General features: G+C 25.9%; 1 protein-coding gene across 2 annotated transcripts; it reads right to left on the reverse strand.

Moving 5' to 3' along the window:
• Positions 1–410: 410 nt before the first annotated feature.
• Positions 411–23,128, reverse strand: LOC127285814 (lysosomal acid glucosylceramidase-like). Of its 2 annotated transcripts, none has more exons than XM_051312001.1 (8): positions 23,024–23,128; positions 16,084–16,150; positions 8,326–8,638; positions 6,449–6,711; positions 5,692–6,123; positions 5,298–5,377; positions 739–1,025; positions 411–641 (listed from the first exon to the last, which is right to left on the reverse strand). In XM_051312001.1, the coding sequence occupies exons 2-8, from the start codon at positions 16,124–16,126 to the stop codon at positions 539–541; spliced, it is 1,521 nt and encodes a 506-aa protein (XP_051167958.1). In that variant the 5' UTR covers positions 16,127–16,150; positions 23,024–23,128; the 3' UTR covers positions 411–538. The 2 variants fall into 2 exon arrangements, with proteins under 2 accessions (XP_051167958.1, XP_051167957.1); XM_051312000.1 differs by lacking the exon at positions 23,024–23,128 and adding an exon at positions 22,590–22,637.
• Positions 23,129–23,637: the final 509 nt, after the last annotated feature.

The raw sequence follows: 23,637 nt of genomic DNA on the forward strand, positions 1-23,637 counted from the left end.
TAAAGTATAGCTGCACGTTTATTTATTATTCTCAAGCTCCTGCGACAAGTAAACGTTTTATACTTTTGCATAATTAAATCGCGTGTGTCAAGTTTCCCTAGAATTTCAGACACACGATTTAAACTGAAATTAATGATTTTCTCTGCCTATACATAGAATACAAAGTAATATTGCGGATTTTAATTCTATTCTCTCCAATTATTAGAAACAATATATATTGATGTAATATAGTGGATGAACGTCCTTCGACAATCAAAATATTTAAATTTGTAATATTAAATATTTTTTCCTTTCATTATTTTGATATTAGAAATTGAGATTTTTTTGATTATTTTGAAAGTGAGGATATAAAGAAGACAAAATCATTCTTTCAATTTTCTTAATAAAGGAAAATAAGTATTACTAAGAAATTATAATTTTTTTAATCTACTTTTATTTTTCGTTCTTAAATCTAAATTTATTTTCGGCTAAATCAATTTTATTTTAGTCTTATGATTACGCATTAATGTCGGATTTACATATAAATCAAATAATTATATTAAGACGAATAGACAACTGTATTTATCGAAAGTGGCGCTAATTGAAGATTGATTATTCCATTTTTTGAGTCGACTAGATCAACTTCTTTAAAACTTCCACTCCTAAAAAAAAGAATTATTAATTTTTATCGATTTTAGTTTTATAATTCTTTTTATGATGTTAATTGCTTTTAAATATTCATTACAGTAATTTAATTACCTGTTATATATTACGACAACGGTTTCATTTTTTGGAGTTTGAAAAGCAACTGACAGTAGAGGATGGAACATTATCGAACTGTCTTTACTTGCAATTCGAACAGATCCACGAGGTAAAAATCTGCTAAAATGATGAAGAGCGTAATACATTGGTTGTTTGAAAAACTCATCAGTCTCTGGATTGACTATAATTGGAGAATCCACATTATTATTAATCCAAGTGGGTCCACCCGTTTTATCTAAAGCTAAATTCCAATCAATCCATCCTGTTGACCAATGTTGCAGATTCTAATGCAAAATCATGGATATAAAAGTTTAAATGTATTCAACATTTTCTGGATATCGTAAAAAATTAAAAATTAGTTAAATTTTAATTGTATCCTGTTGAAAATTCCTATGAACAAACATACATAGGATCCTATTACGAGTAAGTAGCATATGTTCCTCCGTTAGAAACTTTTAAAGTTTCCTTAACGAGTTCGTTCTTACGTCGTTACTAGTATATATATATTCCTACGTGTGATCCTTAGTATGTTGACCCTATTGAAAATTCCTATAAAGTTTCCCACATGTGATCCTTTAAAACGAATCTATTAGGATATAGTTTATATAGGGGAGAGGGTCCCAAGATGGACATTTGATATAAAATTTTCGTATAAGTATATATCACCTCGTGATTTTTTTTACTGATTTAGTTTGTTTAGATGAAGCTTTTTATATAAACACGGATCGGAAAGAATTATTTTTCTTCCTGTAACACATATCACGTAGATGTTTCGTTTTAAAAAGTTTTGTATCAGTTTTTAAGTTTTTATTTCAGTCGGTAAAATTATCTATATTTTTGATTTCGAATAGGTGCATATCGTAATAACCTCATTTATTTATCGTATAATAGTATTCTAAAATGATTCGGTTGACACTGTGTTTGTAAATAATATTTATTTGCTCCAAAAAAATGGGGTTATTGGTCCTAAGATGGACAGTCTGGAGGTCCTAAGATGGACATCACACCTTAATTTTATTTATTTTCAATGTTACAGTTTCTTAATATTGCTCTAAGCCTCATATAATTGAAATTTTTTCTGTTTCTACTTCGAAATTGTGTTGTTATCAATAGAGAATATGATTGCGTGTCATAACTGTCAGAGAGAAGTGCACTTAAAGTGCGCCAAAATCTGCGGACCCTGGTACGAATGTCCGAAATGTGACTCAGACAATTCAGCTTAGAACTGGATTTATTGTTAATTTCTTTTAATTAATTATAAAATAATTTATCTCTTATTAAATAAAATATAAATTAAATAAATTAGATTGGATAAATTAAATAAATTAATTTAATTTAATTATTCTCGTTAAAATTAATTTTCTTACAATATTATTTAATTTTTAACATTTAAAAAATGTTAGAACTTTTAAAAAATATAATAAAGAAACAGAAAATTGGTTTAAAAATCCTTACTTGATATTTTATTTTTATTTTGCTCGTTTTTTAATTCATTTTATGAAGGTGTCCATCTTAGGGCCACTTTTTTTCAAATCGAAATTTACAACAATTTGAAAAAATTCTTTAAAAAATGTTTGTTTGCAAATTAAAATGTTTTCTTTATGGCCAAAGGATACCTTATTTATTTTACTTTCATACGTTATGCACTATTTTTAAATATCCTAAAACGTTTGGATTCTTGAGCACAAAATCAAAACTATGTACATTTTGGGGCCCTCTCCCCTAGTTTTCTATATATTTTCCTACGTAGGATCCTACAAATGATGTCACAAAAAATAAAAATTAAAAAAATTTTTGATAATTTTTTTTTATTTACGTCATTGTTACCTTGCTTGTTTTTCAATTTCTAGTATTCTAAAGGGTATAAGTGCCCAAAATATTAGGCCCAATGTCTGGGATTGGGCTCAACATTTTTTGACAAATAAATTTTATAAAATCTCATCTTTTAGGGTTTTTGGGATCTCAGGATTAGAAATTCAAAGCTACTTTTCAAATTCGGCACAGGGCCCAATGTAAGATTCTGCATCCCAATGTGAGGACTACAGTAAAAAAAATTAGTTTCCATCCATTTCGTAATCGTTATATATGAAATTCTGGGCTTAGTCTTGTGGTACAAATTTCAAAAATATTGGGTCCAATTTGAAAATTAGCTTCGAATTTCTAATCCTGTGATCTCAAAATCCCTTCAAGATGCGATTTTTTTAAATATTTATTTATCTGTAGAAAAATTTTGGACCTAATATCTTGGATTGAGCCTAATATTTTGGGCTCTTATACCATATGTCTGAACGCAGAATTTCATGAGGTTTACGAATTTGATACTGAAAATTAGTGGTCTCATTTAAGAAAACTACTTTTTTCATTGTAGGGCCCAACTTTTTTGGTTTCGAAGATGTACATCTTTTTGTTTGGAACAACTTTTATCTTGAACATTTTTTTACGAAAATTCGTACTTTTCGAGATATTTGCAAGTTTTCATACTTTTGGAACACCCTGTATAAACTATATCCTAATAGATTCGTTTTAAAGGATCACACGTGGGAAACTTTATAGGAATTTTCAATAGGGTCAACATACTAAGGATCACACGTAGAAATATAATTGTGACGCTCCACGAGAGAAGGGACCTATCTCCGAAATAATATTAGGTTTAGTTTTCATGTACGGTGCACGGAAAACTGAGCCTAATATTATTTCGGGGATAGGTCCCGTCTCTCGTGGAGTGTCACATATGTATACTAGTAACGACGTAGGAACGAACTCGTTAAGGAAACTTTAGAAGTTTCTACGAAGGAACACACATGCTACTTACCAAGAGCAAGGTACGAAGGAACTAGTGAAAGAAACTTCAAAGGATACCACATAGTAACAAACTAATAAAGAGTACTGTAGGTACGAACTAGTGAAAAACACTTCAAAGGATATCATGTAGGAACACACACTACTTACCAAGAGCAAGATATGTACGTACTTGTGAAAGAAACTTCAAAGGATACCACGTAGGAGCACACGGTGCGCCAGAAGGTGGCTTAAATAAAAATGAATTGGCACTTAAAAATTCTTTTTGGTTATGATTCTTAGATGAATAACAAACATTTCTCAATAGTTTTTAAAATCAGTTTACGTGCCCGAATTAAATAAAATTGAGTTTTTATATAAAAACAGTGTTTTATGGGGAATCAGAATTTATTTAATCTAATAAATACTGTAATAAATGATAAAATAATTACTTATTTTCAATTTTACATATAAATAATTATATTGCTGTAGTGTTTGTGTCCAATTTTAAAAAATTAAATTATAATGTTAAAAGAACGATTTTAAGAGTGTCAAAATTTATTTAAGAGAGTCGAATGATCTCTGAAATTTTTTTGGAAGAAGAGACCTTTAATTATCGCTCTATAAAAATGACACTAAACGTGAAAATGATAAACATTGATTTTAAAATACTTTCTTCTCGAAAGACGGACACTTTTTACAAAAGCAGCTAGAGATCCTTATCTTATATAAAATTCCTAATTCCGAAAGATTATGCGAATCCATACAAAAACACGATTGCAAAACGAAAAGTAATATAATGAGGGGTTCATTACCTCCTGCCGCCGTCAGATGGCAGCAGCATGCAGGGCGCACAAAGTCGCAGCTGTTATTAGATTACTTTTCTACTTTTTGTTTTGCAACCATGTTTTTCTATGGATTCGTACAGTCTTTTGGATTTAGGAAATTTAGAAGATGAGGATTTTGGCTGATTTTGTTAAAAGTGTTAGTGTTTCCAGAAAAAAGTATTTTAAAATCAATACTATTTCACGTTCAGAACGATAATTAAAGCTCTCTTCTTGCCAAAGAATTTCAGATACCGTTCGACACTCTTAATGCATAAATATAAAAACGAAACAAGAAAATAACTTCATTGTTAATAAATTTATATGAACCCAAATCTAAAACATCTATTATCTATACGCATATAAGTATACATTAAATAAATTCTGGTTCCTTATAAAGCACTATTTTTAAATATTTAAAACTATTGAGAAAAGTTTTTTATTCATTTTAGAACCATAATCAAAAAGAATTTTAAGTGCCAATTCATTTTTATTTAAACCTCCTTCTGGCGCACCGTGAGCAATCATTATTTAGCAACAAAAAGGTACGTACAAAATTTGTAAATGATCTTATTAAGGTTACCATGCAGGAACCTATTTAGGAACACTTTTATACAACATTTCGTAAAAAGCATCCCGTGAAGAAACACACACAAGATCATCTATCGGATTCACGTAGGATCTTACATTAAAAGTTGATTATAAAAGAACTTGTAGATGATCTTACACAGGAAAAATCGTGAGATACCCTGTTATAATTATTTTAAACATGTGGGAAACCATGATAGTTCACACACAAGTTCCTTACAGGATCCTTTACAAAAGGATCCTGTGTGATAAACCATATTCCCTCCATACGAGGGAACTTACGAAGGAACTCGAAATAGGATCCTGTGTGTGTTCCTTCACAGTAATTTTCAACAGGGATATTTAATGGAATTTAAAAAATTTTACCTCTATTATCTGAGTTACATAGGACTCAGCTCTGTCCCAGTTTCCAAGTCTGACCTTTGGATTTTGCCATGGAAAAGATCCTAAAAATGTGGGACAAAGTACATAAATTAAAAACTAACACAGAAAATTAAAAGGCATTAAAATAAGCTGCAACGCTTCTTATTTTAATCCAATTTTGCTTATTTTAATCCATTTTGGTATTAAAATAAGCAAAATTGGATTAAAATAAGAAGCGTTGCAGCTTATTTTAATGCCTTTTAATTTTCTGTGAATATACCATTGGTAAATTATTATTTAATTAAAATTCTTTTTGTTATTTCAATCAGAAGATGATTTTTTTTTATTGCAGATTGAGATATACTTTAAAAATTTCATCTTCACTATATAAACTTACCTTCACAGGATTCTGTTATTAGAAGAAATTTGTCGGGAAAATGATTGTGAGTAATATCCAAGACCTTGGCCGGAACCAATGAATCCCAATACCAATGAATGCCAATGCCACTAATATATTTTTCTGCAAGATTATTTTTAAAAATCAAATCAACAGACCAAGGAAGAGCGTATCTTTGATCATCAACAGTAATAATGAGAGTTTGATTATGTTGTGAATTAGCTAAGGATGGTCCCAAATTATTTGCAACCCAATTTCCAAGACCACTCGATGTCCATCCCATTGCATTGATACGATTGATAGGATAGTACGCATTGGATGGTTCATTACCAGTTGAAAGAGCCCACATTTCAAGTCCTTCTTTTTTATAATTATCCATAAATTTGAGAATATAATCCGTGTACACTTGATAGTATTCTTTTTTAAGAAATCCTATGAAAATTTAATTTAAAAAATAATTTATCTTTAGATTCTTCTGTTTTTTTTTTAAACAATTACTTTCATTTCAGGAATTAATTTCCATTGACAATTTTTTGTAATGCATTTAAATTAAATGCTTGATATGGAATTCATTTATATTTAATAGAAATTTATTAAAATTCAATGAAAATTTTATGAATTATGATAATTTGAAATGTTAGTTGGTTCTCTCATATTTTTTAATTACTATGAAAATTAAAATTAAAAACATAATATTAAATATAAATGTATAAACTATTTTTTCGTGTTTAATAATAATTGTTATATAGAAATTTACCGAAACCAGTGTAATAGTCATTGGTTTTCATCCATGCAGGAGCGGTCCAAGCAGCTGCCAAGAATTGCATCTCAGGATTTATCCTCAAAGCTCTCTGCATCAATGGAATTTTAAAGTCCATATCTTCAGAAGCAAGACTAAAGTTTCTTAATAGAGTATCTTTATTAATGTCATCGTATGTGTAAAATCTTGTCGAAAAATCGGTACCTCCAATAGGTACGCGTCCAATGTTGTATCTACTTCCATCTTCACCAAAATATGTACTGTAAAAATTAATCTATCTACATATTTATATAACTAATTTTGTCATTAAAATTTTCTTTAATTTAATTTCTATGAAATTATTATAACAAGCATGAGAATTATAATTTAATTTATGTTTTTCGTTCCTTTTGCCTTTTGTTTTCGTCTATAAAATTTAGGAAAAAAAATCTTTAAACTATTATAACTTTTAAAATAATTTAGATGTCTCATTACTTCTTTTTGCATTTGCAAGAGTTTTTTTTTATTTTTCTTTTAAAATCCGTTGGAAAAATTAAAAAATGTTCAAAATTAACAAAATGGCGGCCATTTTAATAAAAAAAATTGTAATTTTAAATTACTCAAAAACCTCACTTTTTTTTGCTCAAACTTTTTTTGTGGATTGTCTTCACCGTGAAGAATATTTTTTAATAACTTGTATCCAATTCTAGTAGCAAAGAAATAAATTTTTTTTTTTTATTATTTTTTAAGAAAAATTTTTTTTTCCCTTCTACGCAGAAATAAAAAAAAAGCAAATTCTGTTGCATAGTTAACTCTTTAAAATGTCGTCAAACCAGAAGGACAGCATTTATGCAATTGGGTGTAAATAAATATTATTCAATGTACCCATCCCAGGTGAAACGATTTTACGGAAACTACTCCACGGAAATTCCACACGGAATTCCGTAAAAATTATTTATATACGGAATTCTGCAAAAATTTCCGCAAAATTTTTGAAAGTTCTTTTGTAATTTTGCGAATTTTTTATAAGAATTACACACATAATCTCTATACAGAATTGCACAAAATTTTTGTTAGAATTTCACAACTGTACACTGAAAAAAATTTAGCCGAAATCCTCAACTACCTTTTGTTAATTGACTTGAAAGTAGTAAAAGTAACTACTTTTTTGGTTATTTTAACTATGTGCGTGTAGTCAATTTAACTATTTTTTATGGAGTTAAGAATTAGTAGTTAATTGTACTTAACAAAAGTAGTTAAATTAACTTCAAAAATTAGAACAATTACAAAATCTCCTTGACCCAACTAAATTCTTAGTTTTTTAAACTACTTTTTAATAGTCCATACAACTTTTTAAATTCAGTTAAGGACCTATTGAACTATGCAGGGTAGTTAAAAAGTAGTCAAATCTACTAGTTTTTTTATTGAGTGTATTTTTTACTGATTTTTTTGTAATTTTAAAATAACTGCTGGTGGATACACTGAAAAAAATTAGTCAAGAAATTCAACTACCGTTAGTTAGTTGACTGAAAAATAGTAAATTTCTTTTGGAAAACGTTTTATTGACCTCTCAAATAAGTTCGACTAGATATTAATTAATCTATCATAAATCCTATATTATATTCACCAGGAACATCATCGTCAACTAGTTTTCGTTATAGTAGCAGCAGTTATTTTAAAATCACAAAAAAATCAGCAAAAAATAAAGTTGTGGAATTTTATTGAAAATTTTGTGCAATTCTGTATGGAATTCTTCCAAAAAAATTTGCAAAATTAAGAAAGAAATACTTTCAAAATTTTGCGGAATTCCGTATAGAATTTTTGCGGAATTCCGTATGGAACTTCCGTGGAGTGATTTCCGTAGAATCGTTTCACCTGGGTATGCCTTTTCTTACTTGAATAAGTTTTCTTGAGTAGTTTCACTGAGATTTCTAATATTAATTCCAGCAGAGTCTGTAAAGGCACCGCCAAATCCTTTTATTTCCTGATATTGCAATTTATGATCAATTGTAATGGTTCTCGATGACGTCGAAGTATTACTCATTTTTCCTACTGTTAGGTCCATTCTGCGTCCAGATTTTGTTGATGAGTACCAAAGAAAACTTCTAGGTGCAACATTAGTTTCTGGAGTGGAATCGCAATATGTGGAGTTACAAACACAGACAATGCTGCCATCTCCAAAATAACGAGGAATACATTCATTGGCGGCTATAAACATTTAATTATAGATTAAATTTTCTAATCGGGAAATGTTAAACTGCAATTTGTCATTTAATAGCGAAAATTAGAGTCAAAGAAATAGGTCGCGGCTTTAAGACTAAAAGTTCAAAATAAAGATGTTTAGGTTATATAACGCGTTAGTTATATTGCTTTTATTCTTTGTAAAATGAATAATTCAATTTTCAAAATTTATGTGTCATAATTTATTATCATTACTATTTGATGAAATTTAATAAATTTCATTATTTCAAATAAGCGCGCGCTATTTTATCCTGTGGGTCAATTACGTAACTTTTTCCGGATTCCACGATCCGGATCCCACATTTCACATTCCATATTCCGGATAATACATTCCGGATCCCACTTTTCACATTCCGGATTCCGGATAATACATTCCGGATCCCACTTTTCACATTCCGTAATCCGGATTCTACTTTTCATATTCTGGATTCCACACTTGGAATTCCACTTCAAAAATTCCGGATTCCACATTCTATATTCTGAAAGTGGAATACGGAATGTGAAAAGTGAAATCCGAAATGTGGGATCTGCAATGTAGATTCCGGAATGTGGAATATAGGATCCGGAATACGATGTCTTGAAAGTGGTATCCGGAATATGGAATCCGCATTCCACATTCGAGATTACACTTTCAAAACTTTGTATTCCGGATCATATATTCCACATTTCATATTCCACTTTCCAGATCTCACATTTCGAATTCCACATTCCGGATTCCACTTTCAGAATTTAGAATCCTAAATTTTCGAAGTGGAATCCTAAGTATAGAATACGGAATGTGAAAAGTGGAATCCGGAATGTGAAATACGAAATGTGGGATCCGGAATACAGAATTTTGAAAGAGAAATCCAGAATCTGTAATACGGGATTTTGAAAGTGCGATCCGGAAAAAGTTACGTAATTGACCCCCTGAGCCATCAGTGGTTCTTAATGTTGAGTTACCGTCTATCGAGGCTATTTTGTTATTCCAGGGGCTATTATACACAACGCCCGTTTTTAAAATAAATTTAATAATTTCATTTAATAAATTGAATTTTCTGCAATTTTTTGTGAATAAATTATAAAGTAAGTATTAGTTTCAAAAATTTTTTACTTTTTTCCCAAATCAAATGCAAATTAAAAAGTTGGCCTTTACACTCAATTATTAAGCATATGTGATATATCTTATATTCATTAAGTAAATAATTATTTACCACTATTTATTGAATCTAATAAATGATTTTTTTTAATTTGGAACAATTAATTAATTTTGTTCATTGAAATAATTGGTTTTTTAATATAAATAAAAATTATTTGATAAAATTTTATTTTATCGGTTCAACTTCAAATAGTCAATTATTAATTAATACGAATAATTTATTATTTAATGCTTATAAAATACTTATAAAAATTTTTACGACGTCGAATCTTAAATTATCGAATTTCTATTTAGCAAAATTTGTATAAAGTGGATTTTATATTATGAAAAATTTTCATATCGAAGAATTTACATTTAACTAAAATTCGAATTAAAAGAATTTTTATTTAGCAGAATTCTTATGATGCACATTTTCTAATATTTTTTTTTAAATTTAAATTAATATAATTTCAATTTAACGAAATTGATTGGTGTATTTTATTGTATAGTTTATAATTGTAATGGTTTTTACCTAAAAACAAATAAATTGAATTGAAATTGAATTGAATTTAACGAAATGTATGTCTAGAAAAATTGCTAAAAAAAGAACTGAGTAGAATTTTTCTTAAATGAAAATTCTGTTAAATAAGAATTAGTTCTAATTAAAATTTTCTTTAATAAAAACTTTGTTAATTAAGAATTTTGTTAAATAGAAATTCTGTTGTATGTGGATTTATTCAATGACAATTCTGTTAAGTAAATATTTTTGATAAATCAAAATTTACTAAAATAAAAATTCTGTTAAAAAAATTTTTCTTTGTGTAATTTTCTTTTTTGACATAAATTCCGTTAAATTGAAATTGTATGAATTTGATATTCGATGTACCAGAAAATCTGCTTTATATAATTTTACTAAATAAAAATTTGATAATTTAAGATTCGACGCCGTAAAAATTATTTTAAATTAAATGTTGAGAATATTTATACATTCCCAATTAGTTTATTTATTTTACTTAAATGTTATATTTTTTATGATACATTATTTATATGGTTTAAATACATTTGAAATTAGTGGATAATAGACAGGTAAATGATTTAATGGTATCAAAGTAAATTTTATTTGATCAAAATAAAAATATTTTAGTGTAATTTAGGTCAGGAAAAAGTCAGTGAAAAGTCAGGAAATTTTTTCCTAGCAGTTGTTATAGTATTTTTCATAAAGTATTTGAGTTTTATGCAAAGCAGATAAATATTGTCAAAATTGACTTCTGATGATGTATTCGAAGTTTCCTACCTTTTTATTGTATACTAGCAAAATTAAACGCGCGCAATCGCGTCAAATTGAGTATTTAATTGTTTGTTATAAAGAAATTAAAGATTAATATTATCAATAATAATTTAATTTATTAGAATATTATTACATATTAAATGATAATAATGAAAATTATATGTTTACAGGCCTCGGATTATACGACTTTTTCCGACTATTTTCAAAAATACGACTTTTATCGACTTCTTTTAATAAAATGCGACATTTTTTTTTACATTTGAAAAAAAATGTAAATAAAATACACTTTTTTAGTATAAAATGTAGATCTTCTTCAGATCTTCTTCAATTCAATTATTTAACAAATTTTGAACTAAAATGATTCTTCACTAAATTAATTATTTTTAATAATTTTAATGAAATACATCACAAATTCAATTATATCAAAATTATTTTTCAATTAAAATTTTTATGAAATTTAACAATTGTTTATAATTTAAAAATAAAATATCACAATAAAATTGAATTAATTTTTAAAAATTTCAATTCAAAATAAACTAAAATTCAAATATTACCCGAAAATTTAATTCAAAATCAATTAAAAATCCAATAATTATCCACAATTTTCAATTTAAAATTTAATTATTTACCAAGTTTTCAATTTAAAATGAAATAAAATTCAATTATTTTCTAAATTTTCTATTCAAAATTAATTATCCAAATTTTCAATCAAAAATGAACTTAAATTAAATTATTATCCAAAATTTCAATTAAAATTCAATTACACAGCCACACAAAAAAAAAAAAGTACCCGGGCCGGGGAATGAGACCACCATTTCTTGATGTATTTTGATGCGCTGAACCCGAATCTGAAGTCCGTTTAGCTCCATCACGTCAGGATTTTGACATAACCTCAAAAAACATAGATGAATTTAAATGACAGGAGAAATTTTTTAAATAATGGCAGATCTGTTTGAATCTTGTTACTCGGGGGTTTTTGGGGTCGCTGATTACGAATTTAACGTCAGATTTATAAAATTCAAAATGGCGGATTCAATATGGCGGACGAATTTTTAAAAAGTAGTTGGATTTTTACGAAAATTGGTATCTAGGGGTTTTGGGAGTCGCTGATTACAAATTTATCGTCAGATTATTCAAATTCAAAATGGCGGATCCAATATGGCGGACGAGTTTTTAAAAAATAGTTGAATTTTTATGTAACTTGGCCGATACTGGGGTTCCGAGTCCCTGCATCGTAATACGTTTCCTACGTGTGTCTGCCATGACGGCATCAAAGCCATTATCCAGGGACTTAGCCGGATAGCGGACAAACTCCGTTGTCCACCGTCACCGCGTGGAGGTACCCTGGATGCAGACACATGTAGAAACATAAAGATATTTGACCACCGTACTATATCTGCCATTTTACATTTGAATAATCTGACGTTAAATTCGTAATCAGCGACTCCAAAAAACCCCATGATACCAATTTTTGTAAAAATCCAACTACTTTTTAAAAATTTGTCCGCCATATTGGATCCGCCATTTTGAATTTGAATAATCTGACGATAAATTTGTAATCAGCGACTCCCAAAACCCCTAGATACCAATTTTCGTAAAAATCCAACTACTTTTTAAAAATTCGTCCGCCATATTGAATCCGCCATTTTGAATTTTATAAATCTGACGTTAAATTCGTAATCAGCGACCCCAAAAACCCCCGAGTAACAAGATTCAAGCAAATCTGCCATTATTTAAAAAATTTCTCCTGTCATATAAAATCAGCTATGTTTTTTGAGGTTATGTCAAAATCCTGACGTGATGGAGCTAAACGGACTTCAGATTCGTGTTCAGCGCATCAAAATACATCAAGAAATGATGGTCTCATTTCCCGGCCCGGGTACTTTTTTTTTTTTGTGTGGCTGTGTTATTTCCCAAAATTTTCAATTCAAAATGAACTGAAATTCAATTATTTTCCAAATTTAAAATCAAATAAAATTTCATTATTCTCAAAAATTTAAATTCAAAATTAATTGAATTTTCAATAATTTGAATTTAAAAGCATCTAAAATTTTCCATCGAAATTTTTTATTTTTGAAATTTAATAATTTCAATTATAACTCTAAGGAAATTCAATTATTTTTAACTATTTTAATAATATTCTTTGCAATTTCAACTATCTGAAACCATTTTCCAATTAAAAATGATTTTCAAATTATTGTATTTTGTCCGCATTTTCTAATAAATTTTTAGTGAAATCATCTAAAATTTTAATTACAAAACACTTAAAGTTTCAATTAATTTCAAAAATCTCAATTTTAAATCTTTGAAAATTCAATTAAATTTAAAAAATGTTTTCTAAAAATTGTTTGATAAATTATTTTTAGTTCTGTAAAATTTAATAATTCTTTGAAAATTAACAATATCTTTTGAAATTTAATTATTTCTAAAAATTTCAACTTTAACCCTTCGAAAAGGATTATTATTAAAAAAAAAATTTTTTTATTTAAAAATCTGTAAAATATTTTTGTTAAAATAAAAAACAAATCCACTTTTTTTTGGAATATAAATCGACTAAAACGACTTTTTGTGTCTTTAAGTTGATTAGAGGCCTGTGTTTTTATAATTAATATTTAATAGGTATTCGTTGGCCCCTGGTACCTTAAAAATTAATTTTGAAAAATAAATTTTTTTCAAATTACTCTCTTGTACGAAATTTTCTGGCGCATCTTTTTTCTCATCATAAATTTTTTGTATTTGTATACAATTTTTGAATGAATATACAACTTTAAAAAAAATTTCGTTGGTAAACGTTGTGTACTTCAGCTTCGTGAATTGAATTTTGGAATTTGGAATTTTAAAGAAACTTATTCCGAAATTTGGAAACACAATTATACAACTTTGGCAAAAATGAGAAAAAGAATTGTCAAAATTTGACACGTCATAAGATTACTATTCAAAAAAACACGTGAAATCAGAAAAGGCCAACTTCAAGTTAGGACAGAAGGACAGACCAAGCATTTTATTATTATATAATTTAAGAGAAACGTGTAAAAAACGAAAAAAAAACAGGATACTCTGGGTAATTATGAGCATACTTTAAAAAATCAGTTATTTATTAAAAATTTTGATTCACAGAAAAAAACTAATCTCAAATTGAGTACGAAATTTATACTCAATTTGATACGTATTAAAAATGAGACAAGCAGATGGCGTCACGTTCTATGTCATTTAACATGAACTCATTTTGAGATGCAACAAATATGAGTCCAACTTTGTTCTGCATTGTAACATATAAATAATTTTAAAGTGCATTACTTTTATACGTTTTTATGATACTTTTATGTATGAAAACTATAAATATGTAAATTGCATTGGATGCAAAAGTAACACTTAAAGAAAAGTAACTATTCAACTTTCAAGTTTATTTTCACAATTTTTTCTTAAAATAACTTAAAAATATTATAGGAAACCATCCCTTATGAAAATTCCTTATAAGAAAATAATGTTAAAGCTGAAATGTTTTCAGTATAATGTTTTTTGTATAATATTTTCGCGATTATAGGTAATTTTTTATAAGAAATTCATTATAAAAATTTTTTTTCTCAAATAATTATAAAAATATAATTATCAAAGACTCTGTAATTAAATCATTACAATTTTATAATTATGAAAATGTAATTATAGAAAATAAAATTTTTCACGTGCAAAAATTAATATATTATAAAATTAAAATTATAAAAATTTAATTACAGAAATTAATTAATTTTATATTTTACTGATAACTATATATAGTTTTGTAATTTTGTATTTTACTGATAACTATATATAGTAATCAGTAAAATACAAAATTAATTAATTTCTGTAATTAAATTTTTATAATTTTAATTTTTGCACGTGAAAAATTTTATTTTCTATAATTACATTTTCATAATTATAAAATTGTAATGATTTCATTACAGAGTCTCTGATAATTATATTTTTATAATTATTTGAGAAAAAAAAATTTTATAATGAATTTCTTATAAAAAATTACCTATAATCGCGAAAATATTATAGAAAAAACATTATACTGAAAACATTTCAGTTTTAACATTATTTTCTTGTAAGGAATTTTCATAAGGGCACATTGTTTACTTGATCTAAAATATATTAATTTATGGTTTTTGAATAATATAATTTCTAAACTTTCAAATATAAGGTGCCTGTAATTGTTAAAAGATAATGTTTTAATTTTCTAATTTGTTTAAAAAAATTACTGTTTGCGCTCCTTTTTTTTTAATGTACTCTAGATTATCTATAAAAGAAATTCCATATACCCAAAAGCCATTAAAAAAATTTTCGCTCTACTTTATAGAAGAACAAACTTTGCTGTGTAGAATAGCCCCAACTGAGTATCATTATATGCATTACTTTACGTTACTACAATTTCGACAAAAAAAAAAAAATTTTTTTTGTTAAACTACAGGAAATCTTCAAAGTTATGTCCACGACCTAAATCAATAGTTACATTTTTTTTTAATTCTGAACTTTGGTGAAGCGTAGAGTAAAAAAATGTCTTTTTCCTGATCATAATAGCCCCAGTTGACGGTAGACGAAACCAGAAATTTAAAATCGGGAAACCGGACGTTTTATAGAAAACTGATTTTTAATTTTTAAAAGTAGTACATGCGCTATTATATAAGCGTTTTATAAAAATAAATAAATAATTCCTTTAATAAAATAATTTTTGACTTAATTAAATTTTATTTATTTCAAAATAAAGAAATTATTGGTTTAAATGCAGTTTATTTGATTTAAGAAAATATTTATTTCATAAAATAGTTGCAACACACTGAAAAAATTATATTATTCTAATTTTAAGAATAAAATATGTGTGGAAAATATTCTTAAAATTTAGAATTATAATTTTTTCAGTGTAAGTAATCGATTATTTGAGACAAATAAATTTTTGTTTTTCAGTGAATATATAAAAATATATTTAAAAAAATTTATGATTGTTAAATAAAATTGAAAGAAAGAATTTACCTGCTAGTGAAAATAAGGCGAGGAAACACAGCACGAGCATCATGATGATGTTTTCAACTACAGACTGCTTTTGGGAACAAAAAATGTAAAACTGTAACATTTATTTAAATATATTATATCGAATATAATTTAAATACATAAGCATTTGTCCATGACTATGTAGGGTACTATGACGTTTGTGAGATAAGAATTTATCATTAATATATAATCAGTAGAATTTTCTTATTTTTTTATTCCAAAAATTTTTGGCGAAATATGTTTTTTTGGAACAGAAAGCACTATTTCAGGATAATTAGATTTAGTTACATATACACAGAGGGTGATTTTTATGTTCCGGAATCACTAAAAAATTTCTTTTTTAAATTATTTTTATTTTTATTTTTATTTAAACAACGAAAAAAAAATTGAGAATAAAAAAAAATTTTTTAGGGGGTCTGGAACATAAAAATCACTCTTTATATGTATTGAATTATTACTTTTTTAAACTTTTTTACAATAAAAAATTATACATGTACTAGAGGAAGAAATTTAAAATGAAATAACATAATATTTGTTTTGTTTCTTAAATTACATCAAATGAAGATAATATAGATAAGATTGTATATGTTTTAAAATAAGAAGATTTGCACGTGATATGAAAAAAAGTCTCCAAATAAAATGTAAAATAAAAATAAATTTATTAAAATAAGAGAATAAGAAGAGAATCTGTAAAATGAAAAGTCGAAATTGTGAATTAGAGAACAATTTTTTACCCACCCAAAAAATAATTGTCACAGATCAGCTGTTATATACAGAACTGTTACAAATTTTTTAAAAACATGAAAACATATTTTTTTTTAACGGTAATTTAATTTATTTTAATATAATTTCGTGAATAAATCAAAATGTTTTTCTTTGTATTCTTTTTAAATAAAATTTTTGCAGTTCTGAAGAGGACAGTAATTTGTTTAAAAAAAAGGGGGAATAGGGGAAATTTTATTTGAAAAAAGGGGAAAAATAGGATAAAATCTAAATGTATATTTTCCTTAATCAAAATGCTTTAAAATTGTTTTAAATTACACTACCGGTGAAAATTTTGAGACCACCCCCAGATAACAAACGTGTCTGGCACGTTACAGGCACAACGAGCGGCGGACCGTGTTCCTGCTGTAACGTACCTTTTGTGCCACCTACTTTATGACAAGACCGACAGTGCCAGCATCGTGCTCGCAATATTCCTGACATATTATCCGGATCTTTTGTCCAGGATATATCTGCCAATAGGCTTGTTTAAATTTCCGTTTTTGAATCTTCATTATAAATAAAAAAAGTATTACTTTCACTAATAAAATTAAATAATTTATAAATAAATTAATTTTTATTGATATTTTATTTTTTTGTAGTGATAAGCAAAACAAGTTTGCAATAATTTTTTTTATAGTTCAAAATATATAAAAATATAAATAAAAGAATAAATCTAGGGATAAGAGAAAATAACAAGATTTATTAAAAAATAATTCACAAATTTTTAAAAATGTAGAATACTTTTTAAAATATCTAAAAAATCATGAATACAAGATTTAAAAAGTAAAGTAAATTATCAAAAAGATGAGAAAAATATAAGCCAACAAATTTTTAATAAATTAAGCAGTTTAATAATAATAAAAATCCTAATAACTTAAGTTTTGTAAAATACACTATAGAAATGTTCAGAAAAGAAAATTCTTAAAATATAAGAAAGTTAAGGAGATTATTCATAAAATGAAGGAGTTTAAAAAATGTAAGAACAAAGCTTTAAAGAACGAAAAAAGCTTAAAATATTTAAAAATGCCCAAAACAAAAACTAAACAGCTTTAAATTTTAAAAAAATTATGAAATGTTAAAAATTGTATAAAATAAAATGTTGTAAGAAAATAAAAGAATATATAAACGAATATAAAAAGAATCTGAAAATTAAAAAAAATTGAAATGATTTACAGAAATATTTTTAAAAAATTAAAGAAAATGTTATAACAGAACGAAAAACTATTGAAATATAGGAACGATTGGGAAATTTGTAAAAATACAGGAAAAAATGCAAAAAAAAACTGACTAGAATCTATTAAAAAAAAAATATAAGGAAAAAGTTATTCAGTTTAGAGAAGGGACAACATTTCTAAGAAATGAAAAAATTATGAAAAACTATAAAATTTATTAAATGAGCAAAGAATGATAAAAAATTATAAAGGAACTTAACAACAAAATGAGAAAATAACGTATAAACACACACAGCACATGATATTTTCTAAATATTTCTGAAATATTTCATTGAAATTTTGAAATATTCCAATGTAAAGTCCTTGAAATATTGCTGAAATTAGGGAAATGTCCGCCTATAAGTAATATTACCGTGTAATTTTGCTGAAATATTTCATTAAAATATTATAGAAAAATTCCAACTTAAATGATGCTAAGGATCCTAAGGTGTTGAACATGTTAGAAAATAACGATTGATTTCGTATTTTAAAAAAGTTTCTAACTTTCTTTGAAATATTTTCTGAATATTGCAGAGTCTTCATTTGTAATATTGCAGGAGTCTTAATGTGTAATATTTCAGCAAAATTTCACGGCAATATTTCTTATAGGCGGACATTTTCCTGTTTTCATCAACATTTCATGAACCTTGCATTGAAATATTTCAAATCTTTCAATGAAATATTCATGAAATGTTTATGAAATATAATGTGATGTGTGGGAAAAAAAGAAAATCCTTAAAAAAATTAAACGATTAACTGAAAAGTTTTTAAAAATTGTACTAAATATTAAACAAATAAAAATTCATGAAACGAATTGAATTAATTGAATAATAAATTGAAAATTGGATGGAATAAATTTAAAAAAACTATGAAAACTTTTAATAAAGGTAATAAGTTTGACTTCGAAATATTTATTTTGTCTTACTTTAACAAAGAAATAAATTAATGAATTAATAAAATAAAGATAGATTTAATTATTAATGTTACATTGAGAATTTATATCGATGGCTCCTAAATGAAAACACGTTATTCGCGAGAGCAAACAAAAAACACCCTTATTTACGAAAAAAAATAGAAAACTCATCTGAAAATTTTGTATCCTAATTTTCTTAACTTTTGCTATGTTTTTATTTTAAGCCAATATCAAATGTCTAAATAAAGTAATTTAAGGATACAACGTTAGTTTGACACAATATAAACGTTTAAATTAATTTAAATTTTAATGTATCATTCATACTTTAAAAATAACCATTAATTAAAATTGTAACATAGCCTTCAAACAACTGTCATTTTGAATAAGATGTTTTCTATTTGTTTTTCTTAATAAAGTGTTTTCTATCTGCACTCGCGAAAAACGTGTTTTCATTTAGGGGCCATCGATATAATTTACAAGAATAATTTTAGAATTTCTTTTCTAACTTGTTTGCTACTTAAGTTTGATGAATTCGTAAATATAATTAATCATTAGTGAAAAATTTATTATTTTAATGAATATAATATATATTGCATTTAACAATCATGCGATTATACGAATATTCTTAATAACACAAAAAATAATCATAGAATATCTTGAAAATTATTACAATCTATATAATAATATTCAAAATGTTTGATCTATTTATAATAAAAATAATTAATTCTAAGAAGAATATTTGAATAAATGAAATTTTGAAAAACAATAATTTTAAATAAAAGTATTTTATAGTTCATTTTTAGGACAGAATTCTTGTAAATAAAAGCAAGTGCGTTGATAGATCAGTTGGTTAGGCATTAGGTTTAGTTTGCATTAGGTCGCGGTTTCGATTCCCCTTGCGTGCATGAGATAATTTAACTTTAAGATAAGTATTGTAAATAATCATACTGAATTAAATATATGCATTTGCGTGATTAAATTCCGAAAACAGCTCATTTTTTACTAATGAAATATTTTTGAACACTATTTTTTTTAGCTATTTAATCAATGAGATGGTTGATTATCTGATAAAAAAAGTTACCAGAGCACATTTTCAAAATGTTAATCAGCACGTGTAATTTTTTTACTGAAATTGTTTAAATAATCATTAAACGTATCTACATAGACGCAATTTCAATTTTTATTTTAGTAAAAAACATTTTCTGTACTTTAATGGATCGGACCGCGGGCGGGCGATATCGCCAGCAATGGCGCGTACATTGCGCTGCTTATGTGCCGGCACGTTGGTCCGATCAATCGGACTGAGGTCCGGCACACGGCCTGCTATTATGCAGGCATTTTGTTATCTGGGCCCATTTTCTTGATAAATAAAAAACATCTTAAAACATAGAAAGTATAGAAACCAACATTTTTTTTCCAAATTTTTCAAAAAGGTGATAAATATATAGAGAAAAGTGAGATTTAAAGAAGAGATTTTCCCAGTATAGTAATAGTATAATTAATTTTTTTTTTTAAATGTCATTTTCAATTTTTTATAAAAATGTGAATTGCATACATCTAATAAATAAACGCTTTTTATTTTTTAAACTTATTTTAAAATTAATTTTCCACAAAATGAAAATAACTTCTAAACTAATTTTTTTCTTGAAAAATGCAAGTAATTTTTTATTTTATCAAACTGAAAACCGTCTTGTAAAATATACAAAAATTGATTTTATGTATTCGCACATTTTTCAAGGAAACTGAAATTTTTAATTTATTTAAATTAAATTTGTTTAAATTAAATTTTAAAATTAATTTTCTTTTAAAAAAAGAATTCCAAATTTTCTTAATTCAGGCCTCGAATTGACTTCAGAAAGAGAAACAAGTCGTTTTAGTCGATTTTCATTAGATTACAACAAAAATCGAAAAAGTCGATATTTTTTATTTTTAATAAATTTTATTAGTTAATAACTAACTGACAAATTTTCAAGATTTTAATTCAGTAAGACAAATTTTGAAAAATAATAATTTAAAGTTATACTTTAAAAGAAGAAAAAATTCCAAGTCATTGTACAAATTATTCGAATTCAGAATTTTGGCATGTTTTAAATAATTAAATTTTCAAAGAAATTGATGAAAATATTATTGAAAAAAATTAATTTATTCATTGAAATTGTAAATTTGAATTGCTGAAAATTATTGACAAAATTTTACACAGTAATTAAATTTTAAAGAATTTTTAATAAAAAGATTTTAATTTTTGAAAAATTTTATTAAAATTATTGAAATAATTAATTTAGCGAAAAATTTAAAAAAAAATTTTTTTAGTACTCGAATTTGGAAGAGATATATTTAAGTTTTTCAGAAATAATTAAAATTTCAGGAGATAAACAAAAAGAATTTTGGTAAATTTGAATTTGAGGAAGATTTTTTTACAAAGTTCAGAAGATAATTGAATTTTAAAAAAATTTTAATTTAGAAAAGGGTTTCTTAATGGAATTTTTGAAGACTTCGATTAAAGTTATCAGAAATAATTAATTCAACAAAGAATTTAAGTTGAAAATTTGAAAAATTATTAAATTTTAAAATAGTTGCAGTTACTGAATGTTATTTTGCATTTTCATCCCAAAAAAGGGTTATTTTGAAATTTTATGCAATTTTTTACGAATTTTTGGATATATACCTTTAAAATTACTCTATTTTTAAAAAGTTACATATAAACAATTTTTTTCAATTTTTTTAAATTATTTATTGTTGTTTTTTAAATATTTAGTTAGGAACCTATAATATTGTGCCTAATTTTAAGTGTCATTGAAATCAATTGTTTTTAACTTAATAATTTTAACATTTCTTATTTTAAAACGAAATGAATTTTAGAAAAATTTGTATTGAGAAAGTGTTTTAAATAATAAAATTTTCATAAAATTTCAAAACAAATCGATTTATGTATATATATAAAGTTTACATTTTACCAATATTTATAAAATTGATCGGGTATTTTTATTTTTAACATTTTGAATTTTTTTAAAACTAATAATATATATTTATCATATGATGAGGAAGCTAAATGGTCATGAAATGAACAAATTTTTAACTTTTTTAAATGAATTAATATTTTAAGATTTTTTTTATTTTCATATAGAACAACAATTTACCAAAGTATCAAGCCAATTCAAGAACTTTTAATTTCTGACTGGGCCGATTGAAAGATAATTTCCCCATATATATACAATTTTTTTTTAGTTCTTCATCAAGAGCAACATGAGAGGTAGGTTTTTAATATATTTTTATATTTTATTTTTTTTAACACATAATATATATTAATATAGAATAAGAAGAAAATTATTTTGCGTTAAAATAATTTTTCAATGAAAATTTTATATGGAATGGCCCCCACTTGATATTTTCAAAATACCTAATTTTACCATCACTAAACGTTACTTTAGGCCTAGAATGAAATCTCTAATCGTAAATCTTAAGCTTTTACATGAGAGAGAAAAGGATAGAAATGTCTTTTGTCCTTTTCTCCCTCATGTAAAAGCTTAAGATTTACGATTAGAGATTTCATTCTAGGCCTAATTTCAATAAAAAATAAGGTTATATCAAAAAATACGCACATGGCAGTCATGGCACTCTATTTCATACAACATGCGTAATATGACATCTTCAGTGCGTCCAGTCTACACATTTCAAAATTCTATTATTTACCGATAGAAAGTACAACTTTTTACAAAAAAGCACAATTTTATCAATTGGAGCAAATTTACTAAAAAAAAACTAGTTTATCAAGCAAAGATATGTTCATCATAAATCACAAGCTATACTTTAGCGATAAGTAGTAAATCTGCATTATCGACAGTCGCTAACTAGTTACATGCATGAATGTATATATATATATATGAATAATATCATAGCGTTCATTCATTTCCGCGATCGGAAGATTCACGTTTCGGAAAATTTAATCTCGTAATTTATTGTTGTTCGGTTAAATACGGTCATAAAAGATTGTAGTGTCAAGCAGATAAGGATTATATTTAAAATAACTTTTTACTACTTCGTTAATTCAATTGTTTCACGGCATGGCACCGGATTTTATTTTAGATATACCCAGATTTAGAGTCGCCATCATTGTTCTCATACTCAAGATACAATACGGGTGAAAATCTAGGGAAATTACTTGAAATCACCAATCTTTCTATTGATTTCGAGTAATTTCTCTAGATTTCCGCCAAGATTGCTTTTTAAAGAAATTTTCGGCAAAACAAGTGTGAGTAATGTATAATTGGTGAATTATAAAATTTAAGAAAAAAAAATAATTATTATTTAAAATTAATTATGAAAGGGTCAATTTCAATATAAATATTATTTTATCAATGCCCTTAAGTGTGTCATGATATTTAGTTATAATGGTTAGTGAACTGACATATATCTAAGAACCTTAGGTAGAAATTTCCCTAGGAAGCCATCTTGAAAGCGGAAGTAACCCTTTAAAAAAAAGGGCTTAAAAAAAAATTCCCGCCGGCATAAACTTCCGGTTTAGTACCATATCATATTAATCTAGGGAATTTTGTCATAATCCATATTATAAATGAATTTGCCCTAGAGAATTTATGAAAATATTATTTCAAGTTGGCAGTAATTTATTTTTATTGTTTAAAGATAATT

Source organism: Leptopilina boulardi, unplaced genomic scaffold (assembly GCF_019393585.1).
Source record: "Leptopilina boulardi isolate dan_hultmark-lab unplaced genomic scaffold, ZJU_Lbou_2.1 LbouV2_341, whole genome shotgun sequence".
In the NCBI taxonomy this organism is placed as follows: domain Eukaryota; kingdom Metazoa; phylum Arthropoda; class Insecta; order Hymenoptera; family Figitidae; genus Leptopilina; species Leptopilina boulardi.